This window comes from Perca flavescens, chromosome 8 (assembly GCF_004354835.1).
Source record: "Perca flavescens isolate YP-PL-M2 chromosome 8, PFLA_1.0, whole genome shotgun sequence".
NCBI classification, from domain to species: Eukaryota; Metazoa; Chordata; class Actinopteri; order Perciformes; family Percidae; genus Perca; species Perca flavescens.
The window spans coordinates 38,569,373-38,585,912 of record NC_041338.1 but is presented as its reverse complement, the minus strand read 5'-3'; the positions used below and the strand labels follow the sequence as shown (position 1 = coordinate 38,585,912).

General features: G+C 46.1%; 1 protein-coding gene across 1 annotated transcript; it reads left to right on the top strand.

The window, feature by feature from the left end:
- The first annotated feature begins 165 nt into the window (after positions 1 to 165).
- On the top strand, positions 166 to 15,937 carry lsm14aa (LSM14A mRNA processing body assembly factor a). The gene is made up of 9 exons (XM_028585289.1): positions 166 to 494; positions 3,645 to 3,808; positions 6,616 to 6,772; positions 7,418 to 7,699; positions 10,032 to 10,214; positions 11,664 to 11,838; positions 12,635 to 12,673; positions 14,037 to 14,265; positions 15,794 to 15,937. The coding sequence occupies exons 1-9, from the start codon at positions 374 to 376 to the stop codon at positions 15,815 to 15,817; spliced, it is 1,374 nt and encodes a 457-aa protein (XP_028441090.1). The 5' UTR covers positions 166 to 373; the 3' UTR covers positions 15,818 to 15,937.
- The last annotated feature ends 603 nt before the right edge of the window (positions 15,938 to 16,540 follow it).

Sequence of the window (16,540 nt, the reverse complement as noted above, 5' to 3'; positions counted from 1 at the left end):
AGTCTCAGTCTCTTCGCTCTGCACACACACACACACACACACACACACACACACACACACACACTCTCAGTCTCTTCGCTCTGCACACACACACACACACACACACACACACACACACACACACAGCGTTTGGTGTTTGCTCCTCTATCTCACACAGATCTAGATCTCACGACAGAGCGTAAACGCGCGATACTACAACTTCCCGTTAGCCCGCGCGCTCGCAGCCATCCGATGGAGGATGAGGTAGCCATGTTGTAGCTGTGACCAGAGCTTGTGAGTGGAAAGAAAGCAGAAACAATCTCCTTCTGTCTGCTCGCGACACAAGGCTCCATCGGGTTTCTTGCGCGCTGACCGCCGGTTGGCAGCGGACACCATGAGCGGCGGGACGCCGTACCTCGGCAGCAAGATCAGCCTGATCTCCAAGGCCGAGATCCGCTATGAAGGGATCCTGTACACCATCGACACCGAGAACTCTACTGTCGCACTGGCTAAAGGTAACTGTCAGGCTAGCGTTAGCATTAGCTAGCTTACGCTGTTATCTGTGGCTAAAGGTAACTGTCAGGCTAGCGTTAGCATTAGCTTACGCTGTTATCTGTGGCTAAAGGTAGCTGTCAGGCTAGCGTTAGCTTACGCTGATCTGTGTGTAACTGTAGCTAAAGGTAACACTCATGCTAGCGTTAGTTGATGCTGTTATCTGTGTGTATCTGTGGCTAAAGGTAACTGTCAGGCTAGCGTTAGCTTACGCTGTTAACTGTGGCTAAAGGTAACACTCATGCTAGCGTTAGTTGATGCTGTTATCTGTGTGTATCTATGGCTAAAGGTAACTGTCAGGCTAGCGTTAGCTTACGCTGTTAACTGTGGCTAAAGGTAACACTCATGCTAGCGTTAGCTGATGCTGTTAGCTGTGTGTAAATGTAGCTAAAGGTAACACTCATGCTAGCGTTAGCTGATGCGGTTATCTGTGTGTAACTGTAGCTAAAGGTAACACTCATGCTAGCGTTAGCTGATGCTGTTATCTGTGTGTAACTGTAGCTAAAGGTAACACTCATGCTAGTGTTAGCTGATGCTGTTATCTGTGTGTATCTGTGGCTAAAGGTAACTGTCAGGCTAGCGTTAGCTTACGCTGTTAAGTGTGGCTAAAGGTAACACTCAGGCTAGCGTTAGCTGATGCGGTTATCTGCGGCTAAAGGTAAAACTCATGGTAGCTTTAGCGTTAGCTTACGCAGTTATCTGTGTGTCTGGTGTTTTTAAAATAACGATTAAAGTGTGTTTCGGTGTCAGACGGACATCTACGGGTTTAAACTCGGAGCGGGAACAAACTAATTAGCGTTTAGCCAGGTGGCTAGCGTTAGCATAAGCTAACCCTACTATAGCGTTACTGTCATCGAGCAGGATGCTAGCGAGGATGCTAAAACGTCAAAGTTAAAGGCATCCTAAATTAATCTAAAGAGCGACGTCACTTTTCGCCTAAAAGACACGTAACTTCTACTAACGTAACTTACCGTATACTAAACACAACGTAATTTATACTAACGTAACTTATACTATAGACAACGTAACTTATACTAACGTAACTTATACTATAGACAACGTAACTTATACTATAGACAACGTAACTTATACTAACGTAACCTATACTATAGACAACGTAACTTATACTATAGACAACGTAACTTATACTAACGTAACTTATACTATAGACAACGTAACTTATACTATAGACAACGTAACTTATACTATAGACAACGTAACTTATACTAACGTAACTTATACTATAGACAACGTAACTTATACTAACGTAACTTATACTATAGACAACGTAACTTATACTATAGACAACGTAACTTATACTAACGTAACTTATACTATAGACAACGTAACTTATACTAACGTAACTTATACTATAGACAACGTAACTTATACTAACGTAAGTTATACTAAAGACAACGTAACTTCTAAGGGCAATATAACTTTAATGTGAGTTTAGTAAAATAAATGTTTTCTTTCCATTAGTCTGGAAGTTTTAATAGGAGATAAAAAGCCCTACACCTATACATCTATAAATGCATGTTTGTGCCTGTAGTGTGTCCTCTCAGTCCTGTCTGTTAAAGGGTCTGTGAGTTTCCCATGCTAGTGAAGAGGCTTAAGTGTCTGCGTGACCGGCTGAACTCTCCTCACCTGCTTCACCAACAGCAGATTATGACGACAAAGCGCGTAACGCCACTTCCAGGTCCCAGCAGCTTTTATCCCTCTAACGGGCAGCCAGGCACACAGCTTTCACAGTGAAGTCAGCGTTTTCCTGAGGTGTGTGGAAGACTAACGAGCCAGCTACATCCATCCAACGCTGCGCTTCCACGTTAATCTACCAAACTGGCAACACCGGACATGAGAGCAGCGCGTTAGGCCTCCTGAACACCAGCTGCGTGGCTGTTGTGTGTCGGCTGCGTGGAGTTTTCTACGTCTTTCCCACCACAAAGGTGTCTGACTGCTGCTGTTAGCCTCGTCTGGACACATGGATGTTTCCCATAAACATAAATATATTCTGATCTGATTACAGCAGAGACAACATCGGCAGTATTGACGGAAAAATAGGCTCCAGAATATTTCCTTCTGGATTGACAGGTGACATATTAGAAAATGGTTAATTATTTATTTAAATTACATTCATAGATCTGCATTTATATCAAGATCACCTCGAGACTTTCAAACATCAACATGTTATTTATTAATATGTATTTGTGTCTAAATGACTTATAAACATCTTTTCCTGTTCTATGTTGTCTGGAAATGCCCCAATAAACACGGACACGCCACACAGCCTCTTTTACACAGATAGATCTTAAAGTGTCTGTATTTCTTTTAAGTTACAGCTCTGTGTCCTCTAACAGCTGACAGTAGGTTGATGGTTCACAGCTCTGTGTCCTCTAACAGCTGACATTAGGTTGATGGTTCACAGCTCTGTGTCCTCTAACAGCTGACATTAGGTTGATGGTTCACAGCTCTGTGTCCTCTGATAACAGCTGACAGTAGGTTGATGGTTCACAGCTCTGTGTCCTCTGATAACAGCTGACAGTAGGTTGATGGTTCACAGCTCTGTGTCCTCTGATAACAGCTGACAGTAGGTTGATGGTTCACAGCTCTGTGTCCTCTGATAACAGCTGACAGTAGGTTGATGTTACACAGCTCTGTGTCCTCTGATAACAGCTGACAGTAGGTTGATGGTTCACAGCTCTGTGTCCTCTGATAACAGCTGACAGTAGGTTGATGGTTCACAGCTCTGTGTCCTCTGATAACAGCTGACAGTAGGTTGATGTTACACAGCTCTGTGTCCTCTGATAACAGCTGACAGTAGGTTGATGGTTCACAGCTCTGTGTCCTCTGATAACAGCTGACAGTAGGTTGATGTTACACAGCTCTGTGTCCTCTGATAACAGCTGACAGTAGGTTGATGTTACACAGCTCTGTGTCCTCTGATAGCAGCAGTCTGTGAAACCCTACTTTAACATCTGTTAATTAATAGCAAGTTGTGTAGTTATCGTACAGCGCTATGGCATGTTGTCCTTGTATCATGCAGCCCTAATGTCCCACCTTTGAATGCCCCGTGATGCTAACTGTGATGCTAACTACCCCCCCTCTCCCGACAGTGCGTTCCTTCGGCACAGAGGACCGGCCCACTGACCGGCCCATTCCCCCCCGAGATGACACGTTTGAGTACATCATCTTCAGAGGCAGCGACATCAAGGACCTGACTGTGTGTGAGCCGCCCAAGCCTACATGCTCACTGCCTCAGGACCCAGCCATCGTCCAGGTAACACACACACACACACACACACACACACACACACACACACACACACACACCCTAACCCAAGCCTACATGCTCACTGCCTCAGGACCCAGCCATCGTCCAGGTAACACACACACACACACACACACACACACACACACACACACACACCCAACCCTACATGCTCACTGCCTCAGGACCCAGCCATCGTCCAGGTAACACACACACACACACACACACACACACACACACACACACACACACACCCCTAACCCAAGCCTACATGCTCACTGCCTCAGGACCCAGCCATCGTCCAGGTAACACACACACACACACACACACACACACACACACACACACACACACACACACACACACACACACACACACACCCTAACCCAAGCCTACATGCTCACTGCCTCAGGACCCAGCCATCGTCCAGGTAACACACACACACACACACACACACACACACACACACACACACACACACACACCCTAACCCAAGCCTACATGCTCACTGCCTCAGGACCCAGCCATCGTCCAGGTAACACACACACACACACACACCCTAACCCAAGCCTACATGCTCACTGCCTCAGGACCCAGCCATCGTCCAGGTAACACACACACACACACACACACACACACACACACACACACACACACACACACACCCCTAACCCAAGCCTACATGCTCACTGCCTCAGGACCCAGCCATCGTCCAGGTAACACACACACACACACACACACACACACACACACACACCCCAACCCAAGCCTACATGCTCACTGCCTCAGGACCCAGCCATCGTCCAGGTAACACACACACACACACACACACACACACACACACACACACATATACACACATGTACGGTACGAAACGTTAGCTCAGTAATGTTGAACTAACGTTAGCTCAGTAATGTTGTACTAACGTTAGCTCAGTAATGTTGTACTAACGTACGGTACGTAACGTTAGCTCAGTAATGTTGTACTAACGTTAGCTCAGTAATGTACTAACGTACGGTACGTAACGTTAGCTCAGTAATGTTGTACTAATGTTAGCTCAGTAATGTACTAACGTACGGTACGTAACGTTGGCTCAGTAATGTTGTACTAACGTTAGCTCAGTAATGTACTAACGTACGGTACGTAACGTTGGCTCAGTAATGTTGTACCAACGTTGGCTCAGTAATGTACTAACGCGTTGGCTAATGTACCAACTAGCGTGCGGTGCGTAACGTTAGCTCAGTAATGTTGTACCAACGTTGGCTCAGTAATGTACTAACGTACGGTACGTAACGTTGGCTCAGTAATGTTGTACTAACGTTAGCTCAGTAATGTTGTACTAACGTACGGTACGTAACGTTGGCTCAGTAATGTTGTACTAACGTTAGCTCAGTAATGTTGTACTAACGTTAGCTCAGTAATGTTGTACTAACGCGTGCGACGCGTAACGTTAGCTCAGTAATGTTGTACTAACGTTAGCTCAGTAATGTTGTACTAACGTTAGCTCAGTAATGTTGTACTAACGTACGGTACGTAACGTTGGCTCAGTAATGTTGTACTAACGTTAGCTCAGTAATGTTGTACTAACGTTAGCTCAGTAATGTTGTACTAACGTACGGTACGTAACGTTAGCTCAGTAATGTTGTACTAACGTACGGTACGTAACGTTAGCTCAGTAATGTTGTACTAACGTTAGCTCAGTAATGTTGTACTAACGTTAGCTCAGTAATGTACTAACGTACGATACGTAACGTTAGCTCAGTAATGTTGTACTAACGTTAGCTCAGTAATGTTGTACTAACGTTAGCTCAGTAATGTTGTACTAACTTTAGCTCAGTAATGTACTAACGTACGGTACGTAACGTTAGCTCAGTAATGTTGTACTAATGTTAGCTCAGTAATCTTGTACTAACGTTAGCTCAGTAATGTACTAACGTACGGTACGTAATGTTAGCTCAGTAATTTACTAATGTTAGCTCAGTAATGTACTAACGTACGGTACGTAACGTTAGCTCAGTAATGTACTAACGTTAGCTCAGTAATGTACTAACGTACGGTACGTAACGTTAGCTCAGTAATGTACTAACGTTAGCTCAGTAATGTACTAACGTACGGTACGTAACGTTAGCTCAGTAATGTTGTACTAACGTTAGCTCAGTAATGTACTAACGTTAGCTCAGTAATGTACTAACGTTAGCTCAGTAATGTACTAACGTTAGCTCAGTAATGTACTAACGTACGGTACGTAACGTTAGCTCAGACCTCACAGTGCATGTGTTTCTCACTCCCGCTAACTTACTGTTCATCAGACGTGACACGTGGTTCAGCCAAGGAGAGAAGAGGGAGATCAGCTAACGTTAGCCAACATATTTATTAACAAAGTCACATTAGAATAGTAATTTCAGCATTAGAATAGTATTGATTTACAAAGAAACGAACTAGAGCTGGCCAATATATTGATATTATATCAGTATCGTGATATGAGACTAGCTATTATGTTAGATTTTGGATATCGTGATATGGTATAAGTTTTGTCTGTTCCTGGTTGTAAAGGCTGCATTACAGTAAAGTGATGTAATGTTCTGACCTCACCAGACTGGTCTAGCTTTTCTATTATTCACCTTTACCCTCTTAGTCATTGTATCCACATTACTGATGATTATTGATCTAAACTCTCATTGTGTAATTATGTTATTAAAGCACCGATAGCCAACACTACAATATCATTGTGGTATCGAGGTCACTGGTCAAACATCATGAGTCATCTGATCTTGTCCACATCGCCCAGCCCTAACCTCAGCTGTCTTCCTCCTCAGTCGTCGATGAGCTCCAGCTCTTCTTCTGCTGCGGCGGCTCCGACTCCGTTCCAGTCAGCCGGGTCCTACGGGCTCTTCAACCGGGCTCCGGCGCCGGCCTACAACCAGTTCAGCGCCAGCCCGCTGGTTTCCCCCCAGTTCGGACCCGTTGGTGTCGGTAAGTCTTCAGGCTGTAGGTTCAACCGATGGCCCGGGAAGAGTTGCACACTACGTAGGCCTGCACGATCCGGTGTAATGTTTATTACACACATGAACCATGACTAAACCAAACTAACTCGCAGCACCAAACTAGAGCACATTGAGCATCACCACAAGCCTGTCAACACAGAGGCTTCAATGAATACAGGAAATATAGTACATACTGGCCCTTTACTGTAGGCTACCAGACATGGTGACTTATAACAAACTGAACTAAACATGGCCCTGATACAGGCTCTATCTGGACTAAATCTGGCCCTGATACAGGCTCTATCTGGACTAAATATGGCCCTGATACAGGCTCTATCTGGACTAAATATGGCCCTGATACAGGCTCTATCTGGACTAAACATGGCCCTGATACAGGCTCTATCTGGACTAAATATGGCCCTGATGAGGCACCATTGAGACTTTGATTCAGTAGGATGACAGTGTTTGGGCTTTGTGGAAGACTAAGAGGCGATAATATATTATTATTATTATTATTATTATTATTATTATAATAATAATAATAATAATAATAATAATAACCCTAATGTCCAGCATCGTGTGTCCCCCCCTCCACCCCCCCAGGTCGCAGCAGCCCCGGCCTGGACCCTCTGAGGAAGAGCCCGTCCTGGAGCAGGTGATCCAAACTGCCCGTCTGCCCCGGCAGCCGCCAGCACGGCCCCGGCCCCCGGGCTGGGACGCAGGAGCCCCCCACTGCCGCCCGGCCCCCCCTCCTCCGTCCAGAAGGTCCAGCAGCACCTGGAGGCCGTGGACTCACGGAGGGGGGGGCGCGGCAGCCACGCCTGGTCTGCCCCCAGAACCATCTCCGCCTCACGCATCATCGCTGGGGAGAGACCCTCCCCCACAGGGCTGCCCCACTCCGTCTTCAGCCAATCAGGTGAGACCACAGGACTACCCCACTCGGTCTTTAGCCAATCAGGTGAGACCACAGGGCTGCCCCACTCCGTCTTCAGCCAATCAGGTGAGACCACAGGGCTGCCCCACTCCGTCTTCAGCCAATCAGGTGAGACCACAGGGCTACCCCACTCGGTCTTTAGCCAATCAGGTGAGACCACAGGACTGCCCCACTCGGTCTTTAGCCAATCAGGTGAGACCACAGGACTACCCCACTCGGTCTTTAGCCAATCAGGTGAGACCACAGGACTGCCCCACTCGGTCTTTAGCCAATCAGGTGAGACCACAGGACTGCCCCACTCGGTCTTTAGCCAATCAGGTGAGACCACAGGACTACCCACTCGGTCTTTAGCCAATCAGGTGAGACCACAGGACTGCCCCACTCGGTCTTTAGCCAATCAGGTGAGACCACAGGGCTACCCCACTCGGTCTTTAGCCAATCAGGTGAGACCACAGGACTACCCCACTCGGTCTTTAGCCAATCAGGTGAGACCACAGGACTACCCGACTCTGTCTTTAGCCAATCAGGTGAGACCACAGGACTACCCGACTCTGTCTTTAGCCAATCAGGTGAGACCACAGGGCTACCCCACTTAATGTCTGATTCTGTTGTGTGTGTGTGTGTGTGTGTGTGTGTGTGTGTGTGTAATGTCTGATTGTGTGTGTGTGTGTATATTAATGTCTGATTCTGTGGTGTGTGTATGTGTGTGTGTGTGTATTAATGTCTGGTTGTGTGTGTGTATTAATGTCTGATTGTGTGTGTATTAATGTCTGATTGTGTATGTATTAATGTCTGATTGTGTGTGTGTATTAATGTCTGATTGTGTGTGTATTAATGTCTGATTGTGTGTGTGTGTATTAATGTCTGATTGTGTGTGTGTATTAATGTCTGATTGTGTGTGTGTGTATTAATGTCTGATTGTGTGTGTATTAATGTCTGATTGTGTATTAATGTCTGATTGTGTGTGTATATTAATGTCTGATTGTGTGTGTGTATTAATGTCTGATTGTGTGTGTGTGTGTGTATTAATGTCTGATTGTGTGTGTGTGTATTAATGTCTGATTGTGTGTGTATTAATGTCTGATTGTGTGTGTATTAATGTCTGATTGTGTGTGTATTAATGTCTGATTGTGTGTGTATTAATGTCTGATTGTGTGTGTGTATTAATGTCTGATTGTGTGTGTGTGTATTAATGTCTGATTCTGTGTGTGTGTGTATTAATGTCTGATTCTGTGTGTGTGTGTGTATTAATGTCTGATTGTGTGTGTGTATTAATGTCTGATTGTGTGTGTGTGTATTAATGTCTGATTGTGTGTGTGTGTATTAATGTCTGATTGTGTGTGTGTGTATTAATGTCTGATTGTGTGTGTGTGTATTAATGTCTGATTGTGTGTGTGTGTATTAATGTCTGATTGTGTGTGTGTATTAATGTCTGATTGTGTGTGTGTATTAATGTCTGATTGTGTGTGTGTTCTGTGTGTGTGTATTAATGTCTGATTCTGTGTGTGTGTATTAATGTCTGATTGTGTGTGTGTGTATTAATGTCTGATTGTGTGTGTGTATATTAATGTCTGATTGTGTGTATATTAATGTCTGATTGTGTGTGTATATTAATGTCTGATTGTGTGTATATTAATGTCTGATTGTGTGTATATTAATGTCTGATTGTGTGTATATTAATGTCTGATTGTGTGTGTATTAATGTCTGATTGTGTATTAATGTCTGATTGTGTGTGTGTGTATTAATGTCTGATTGTGTGTGTGTGTATTAATGTCTGATTGTGTGTGTGTGTATTAATGTCTGATTGTGTGTGTGTGTATTAATGTCTGATTGTGTGTGTGTATTAATGTCTGATTGTGTGTGTGTATTAATGTCTGATTGTGTGTGTGTATTAATGTCTGATTGTGTATTAATGTCTGATTGTGTGTGTGTGTATTAATGTCTGATTGTGTGTGTGTGTATTAATGTCTGATTGTGTGTGTGTGTATTAATGTCTGATTGTGTGTGTGTGTGTATTAATGTCTGATTGTGTGTGTGTGTGTATTAATGTCTGATTGTGTGTGTATTAATGTCTGATTGTGTATTAATGTCTGATTGTGTGTGTGTGTATTAATGTCTGATTGTGTGTGTATTAATGTCTGATTGTGTATTAATGTCTGATTGTGTGTGTGTGTATTAATGTCTGATTGTGTGTGTGTATTAATGTCTGATTGTGTGTGTGTATTAATGTCTGATTGTGTGTGTGTGTATTAATGTCTGATTGTGTGTGTGTGTATTAATGTCTGATTGTGTATTAATGTCTGTGTGATCCAGCGGCTGCCGGAGCCCAGGCGAGCCGGCGTGGGCGTGGCGGAGGACACCGCGGCCGAGGACGCTTCAACGTTCGCCGGGACGGCCCGGTGAAGTTTGAGAAAGACTTCGACTTTGAGAGCGCCAACGCCCAGTTCAACAAGGAGGAGATCGACCGGGAGTTCCAGAGCAAGCTCAAGCTCAAAGGTACCTTACGGTGAAGTCTGGTTCTCTGGCAGCTTGTTACGGTGAAGAGTCTGGTTCTCTGGCAGCTTGTTACGGTGAAGAGTCTGGTTCTCTGGCAGCTTGTTACGGTGAAGAGTCTGGTTCTCTGGCAGCTTGTTACGGTGAAGAGTCTGGTTCTCTGGCAGCTTGTTATGGTGAAGAGTCTGGTTCTCTGGCAGCTTGTTATGGTGAAGAGTCTGGTTCTCTGGCAGCTTGTTACGGTGAAGAGTCTGGTTCTCTGGCAGCTTGTTACGGTGAAGAGTCTGGTTCTCTGGCAGCTTGTTACGGTGAAGAGTCTGGTTCTCTGGCAGCTTGTTACGGTGAAGAGTCTGGTTCTCTGGCAGCTTGTTACGGTGAAGAGTCTGGTTCTCTGGCAGCTTGTTACGGTGAAGAGTCTGGTTCTCTGGCAGCTTGTTACGGTGAAGAGTCTGGTTCTCTGGCAGCTTGTTACGGTGAAGAGTCTGGTTCTCTGGCAGCTTGTTACGGTGAAGAGTCTGGTTCTCTGGCAGCTTGTTACGGTGAAGAGTCTGGTTCTCTGGCAGCTTGTTACGGTGAAGAGTCTGGTTCTCTGGCAGCTTATTATGTTGAAGAGTCTGGTTCTCTGGCGGCTTGTTACGGTGAAGAGTGAAGAGTCTGGTTCTCTGGAAGATTGTTACGGTGAAGAGTCTGGTTCTCTGGCAGCTTGTTACGGTGAAGAGTCTGGTTCTCTGGCGGCTTGTTACGGTGAAGAGTCTGGTTCTCTGGCAGCTTGTTACGGTGAAGAGTCTGGTTCTCTGGCAGCTTGTTACGGTGAAGTCTGGTTCTCTGGCAGCTTGTTACGGTGAAGAGTCTGGTTCTCTGGCAGCTTGTTACGGTGAAGAGTCTGGTTCTCTGGCGGCTTGTTACGGTGAAGAGTCTGGTTCTCTGGCAGATTGTTACGGTGAAGAGTCTGGTTCTCTGGCAGCTTGTTACGGTGAAGAGTCTGGTTCTCTGGCAGCTTGTTACGGTGAAGAGTTAGACCCTCACGTTGGATTGGTGCTCGGACAGCTTGTTATGGTGAAAGGCGGAGACAGGTTGTTATGGTGAAAGGCTGAGACAGGTTGTTATGGTGAAGGGCTGAGACAGGTTGTTATGGTGAAGGGCTGAGACAGGTTGTTATGGTGAAAGGCGGAGACAGGTTGTTATGGTGAAGGGCTAAGACAGGTTGTTATGGTGAAAGGCTGAGACAGGTTGTTATGGTGAAGGGCTGAGACAGGTTGTTATGGTGAAAGGCTGAGACAGGTTGTTATGGTGAAGGGCTGAGACAGGTTGTTATGGTGAAAGGCTGAGACAGGTTGTTATGGTGAAAGGTTGAGACAGGTTGTTATGGTGAAAGGCTGAGACAGGTTGTTATGGTGAAAGGCTGAGACAGGTTGTTATGGTGAAGGGCTGAGCCTGTCTTTGTCCTCTCAGACGAGAAGACGGAGAGGTCTGAGAAGGCGGTGAACGGAGAGGAGAAGGTGGACGCCGGCGTGGAATCCCTCCTCACCGAAGGGACCGCCGAGGAAGAGGGGGATCCTCTCGGACCCAACTGCTACTACGACAAGTCCAAGTCCTTCTTCGACAACATCTCCTGCGACGACACCAGGTACCTGTCCCAGTCTGTCCCAACCTTTCCCAGTCTGTCCTAATCTGTCAGTCTGTCCCAGTCTGTCCCAGTCTGTCCCAGTCTGTCCTAATCTGTCCTAATCTGTCCTAATCTGTCAGTCTGTCCCGCTCCCAGTGTCAGCGTTAGAATTGTTTCTTTAGTCTGAAACAGCTGTAGTAGTGTAAACAGCTGTAGTAGTGTAAACAGCTGTAGTAGTGTAAACAGCTGTAGTAGTGTAAACAGCTGTAGTAGTGTAGTAGTGTAAACAGCTGTAGTAAAACAGCTGTAGTAGTGTAAACAGCTGTAGTAGTGTAAACAGCTGTAGTAGTGTAAACAGCTGTAGTAGTGTAAACAGCTGTAGTAGTGTAGTAGTGTAAACAGCTGTAGTAGTGTAAACAGCTGTAGTAGTGTAAACAGCTGTAGTAGTGTAAACAGCTGTAGTAGTGTAAACAGCTGTAGTAGTGTAGTAGTGTAAACAGCTGTAGTAGTGTAAACAGCTGTAGTAGTGTAAACTGCTGTAGTAGTAGTAGTAGTAGTAGTAGTAGTACTAGTACTAGTAGTGTAAACAGCTGTAGTAGTAGTACTAGTACTAGTAGTGTAAACAGCTGTAGTAGTAGTAGTAGTAGTAGTACTAGTACTAGTAGTGTAAACAGCTGTAGTAGTAGTAGTAGTAGTACTAGTAGTGTAAACAGCTGTAGTAGTAGTAGTAGTAGTAGTAGTACTAGTACTAGTAGTGTAAACAGCTGTAGTAGTAGTAGTGTAAACAGCTAACATGTTCTTGTTGTTGATTCCTCAGGAAAGCGAATGAGAAGTCTGGAGTCTCTGGTTTCCCGAGGTAAGACCTGTTCCTCAAACACACCATGAAACTATAGGCAAGATCACATAAACTCAGTTACATTCTCCTTTCATCCATTCATTACTGGGTCTAGAACATGTTCTCTTTTCATCCATTCATTACTGGGCCTAGAACATGTTCTCTTTTCATCCATTCATTACTGGGTCTAGAACATGGTCTCCTTTCATCCATTCATTACTGGGTCTAGAACATGTTCTCTTTTCATCCATTCATTACTGGGTCTAGAACATTTCATCCATTCATTACTGGGTCTAGAACATTTCATCCATTCATTACTGGGACTAGAACATGTTCTCCTTTCATCCATTCATTACTGGGTCTAGAACATTTCATCCATTCATTACTGGGTCTAGAACATGTCATCCATTCATTACTGGGTCTAGAACATGTTCTCCTTTCATCCATTCATTACTGGGTCTAGAACATTTCATCCATTCATTACTGGGTCTAGAACATGTCATCCATTCATTACTGGGTCTAGAACATGTTCTCCTTTCATCCATTCATTACTGGGTCTAGAACATTTCATCCATTCATTACTGGGTCTAGAACATGTCATCCATTCATTACTGGGTCTAGAACATGTTCTCCTTTCATCCATTCATTACTGGGTCTAGAACATTTCATCCATTCATTACTGGGTCTAGAACATACCAGCTAAATGTCTGAGGAGATGGCATCAAAGGTGATAACTCAGATATTCTCCTCTCCTCCTCTCTCCTCCTTCCTCTCCTACTCTCGTTCCTCTCCTCCTCTCCTCTCCTCCTCCCTCTTTTCCTCTCCTCCCTCCTCTCCTCCTCTCCTCCCTCCTCTCCTACTCCTCCTCCTCTCCTCTCTCTCCTCTCCTCTCTCTCCTCTCCTCTCCCTCTCCTCCTCTCCCTCTCCCTCTCCTACTCCTCCTCTCTCTCCTCTCCTCCTCTCCTCTCCCTCTCCTACTCCTCCTCTCCTCCTCTCCCTCTCCTACTTCTCTCCTCTCTCCTCCTCTCCCTCCTTTCCTCTCTCCTCTCTCTCCTCTCTCTCCTCTCCTCCCTCCTCTCCTACTCCTCCTCTCCTCTCTCTCTCCTCTCTCTCCTCTCCTCCCTCCTCTCCTCCTCCTCCTCTCTCTCCTCCCTCCTCTCCTCTCCTACTCCTCCTCTCCTCTCTCTCCTCCTCTCCTCTCTCTCCTCTCCCACTCCTCCTCTCCTCTCTCTCCTCTCCCACTCCTCCTCTCCTCTCTCTCCTCCTCCTCTCCTCTCTCTCCTCCCCTCCTCCTCTCCTACTCCTCCTCTCCTCTCCTCCCTCCTCTCCTCTCTCCTCCCCTCTCCCCTCTCCTCTCTCCTCCTCCCCTCCTCTCCTCCTGTAGGGAGCGGAGGCAGACCTGGGCCGAGGAGCGTAGGATGAATGCTGAGACGTTTGGGCTCCCTCTGCGTCGAGGCCGTGGTGGTTACCGTGGACGCGGAGGGATGGGTTACCGTGGCAGCCGCGGCCGCTCGGCCAGCAGAGGGTCCTTCGGTCCGCCGGGGGGGGGCTTCAGGGGCGGTTACCGGGGAAACCAGGCCGGGCGGGAGTTCGCTGACCTATCGGCATACAGGGTAACATTACTATATATATTAAAAACAAACAAATATCTATCAGTCCAGTCTGTCTATCGATGCCAACTGGAGGGTTAACCTCTTCACTGTTTCTGTCTGAAAACATGTGTACTCTGGTGTGTATAAGAAGTGTGTATTTTTAACCCGGTGTGTGTCTCTGTCTGTCTCTCTGTGTGTGTGTGTGTGTGTGTGTGTGTCTCTGTGTGTGTGTGTGTGTGTGTGTCTCTCTCTGTGTGTGTGTGTGTGTGTGTGTCTCTCTGTGTGTGTGTGTGTGTGTGTGTGTCTCTGTGTGTGTGTGTGTGTGTGTGTGTGTGTGTGTGTGTGTGTGTGTGTGTCTCTCTGTGTGTCTCTCTCTGTGTGTGTGTGTGTGTGTGTGTGTGTCTCTCTGTGTGTGTGTGTGTGTGTGTGTGTCTCTCTGTGTGTGTGTGTGTGTGTGTGTCTCTCTGTGTGTGTGTGTGTGTGTGTGTGTCTCTCTGTGTGTGTGTGTGTGTGCGTGTGTGTGTGTGTGTCTCTCTGTGTGTGTGTGTGTGTGTGTGTGTGTGTGTGTGTGTCTCTGTGTGTGTGTGTGTGTGTGTGTGTCTCTCTCTCTCTGTGTGTGTGTGCGTGTGTGTGTGTGTCTCTCTCTCTGTGTGTGTGTGTGTGTGTGTGTGTGTGTCTCTCTGTGTGTGTGTGTGTGTGTGTGCCTGTGTGTGTGTGTGTCTCTCTGTGTGTGTGTGTGTGTGTGTGTGTCTCTCTCTGTGTGTGTGTGTGTGTGTGTGTGTGTGTCTCTCTGTGTGTGTGTGTGTGTGTGTGTGTGTGCCTGTGTGTGTGTGTGTCTCTCTCTGTGTGTGTGTCTGTGTGTGCCTGTGTGTGTGTGTGTCTCTCTGTGTGTGTGTCTGTGTGTGTGTGTGTGTGTGTGTGTCTCTCTGTGTGTGTGTCTGTGTGTGCGTCTGTGTGTGTGTGTCTCTCTCTCTGTGTGTGTGTGTGTGTGTGTGTGTGTGTGTGTGTGTGTGTGTGTGTGTGTGTGTGTGTGTGTCTCTCTCTCTCTGTGTGTGTGTGTGTGTGTGTGTGTGTGTGTGTGTGTCTCTCTCTGTGTGTGTGTGTGTGTGTGTGTGTGTGTGTGTGTGTGTGTGTGTGTGTGTGTGTGTGTCTCTCTCTGTGTGTGTGTGTGTGTGTGTGTCGTGTCTCTCTGTGTGTGTGTGTGTGTGTGTGTGTGTGTGTGTGTCTCTCTCTCTGTGTGTGTGTGTGTGTGTGTGTGTGTGTGTGTGTGTGTGTGTGTGTGTGTGTGTGTGTGTGTGTGTGTGTCTCTCTCTCTGTGTGTGTGTGTGTGTGTGTGTGTGTGTGTGTGTCTCTCTCTCTGTGTGTGTGTGTGTGTGTGTGTGTGTGTGTGTGTGTGTGTGTGTGTCTCTCTCTGTGTGTGTGTGTGTGTGTGTGTGTGTCTCTCTCTGTGTGTGTGTGTGTGTGTGTGTGTGTGTGTGTGTCTCTCTGTGTGTGTGTGTGTGTGTGTGTGTGTGTGTGTGTGTGTGTGTGTGTGTCTCTTTCCTTCCAGAAGGATAACAAAGTGTCTGCGTAGTCTGGACACCGAGGTGGAACTTCTTCACGCTTCAAAACGGGGGACAGACAGAGAGTTTGGTTGACTTAAAATAATGAAGATTGTGTACTAGTTGTATATTTGTCACCAGCACTGGGCGGGGTGGGGGGGGCTGGGGGGGGGTGGGGGGGACACAACGGTGGAAACAACAACAACAACAACAACAACAACAACAAGGATGACTCAGTTTATCAGACAGAAAACCATTTTAACACTTTAAGTCTAAGAACAGAATAATTATGTATAGATGTTCCAGTTCTCAGTTTCTCCCCCTTGGCTCCTTTTCCTAAAACCTGTCTTTGATAATATTTCGGGAGCTTTGTTGTCAGCGGAGATCGTACCGTCTCAGACGCACCTTTCTAACGTGTATTTTTCTACGACTTCCCGTTTCGCAGCATCACGTTTCTCCCGCGTCTTCGAACGCTTCAGTGTTCCTTCACCTAACGTCTGTCTCTGATGTTTTGCATCTTTACTTTGATTTTTCGGTCAATCTTAACGTGTTTTACTTTAAGGGTAACTTTAGGGGTTGTTTTTGCATCGTGGACCCTATTGTTCCATGTTTTTGTGTCTCAGTGACTGATGGGAACTAATATCTTTGAAAATGGGTCCAGGGTTGAACGAGAATGCCGCAGTTAGTCGCTGCTTCACCAACGCTCTCAGCATCTGGACTTTACACATTTTACCTCTTTCTCTACACAACAAAGA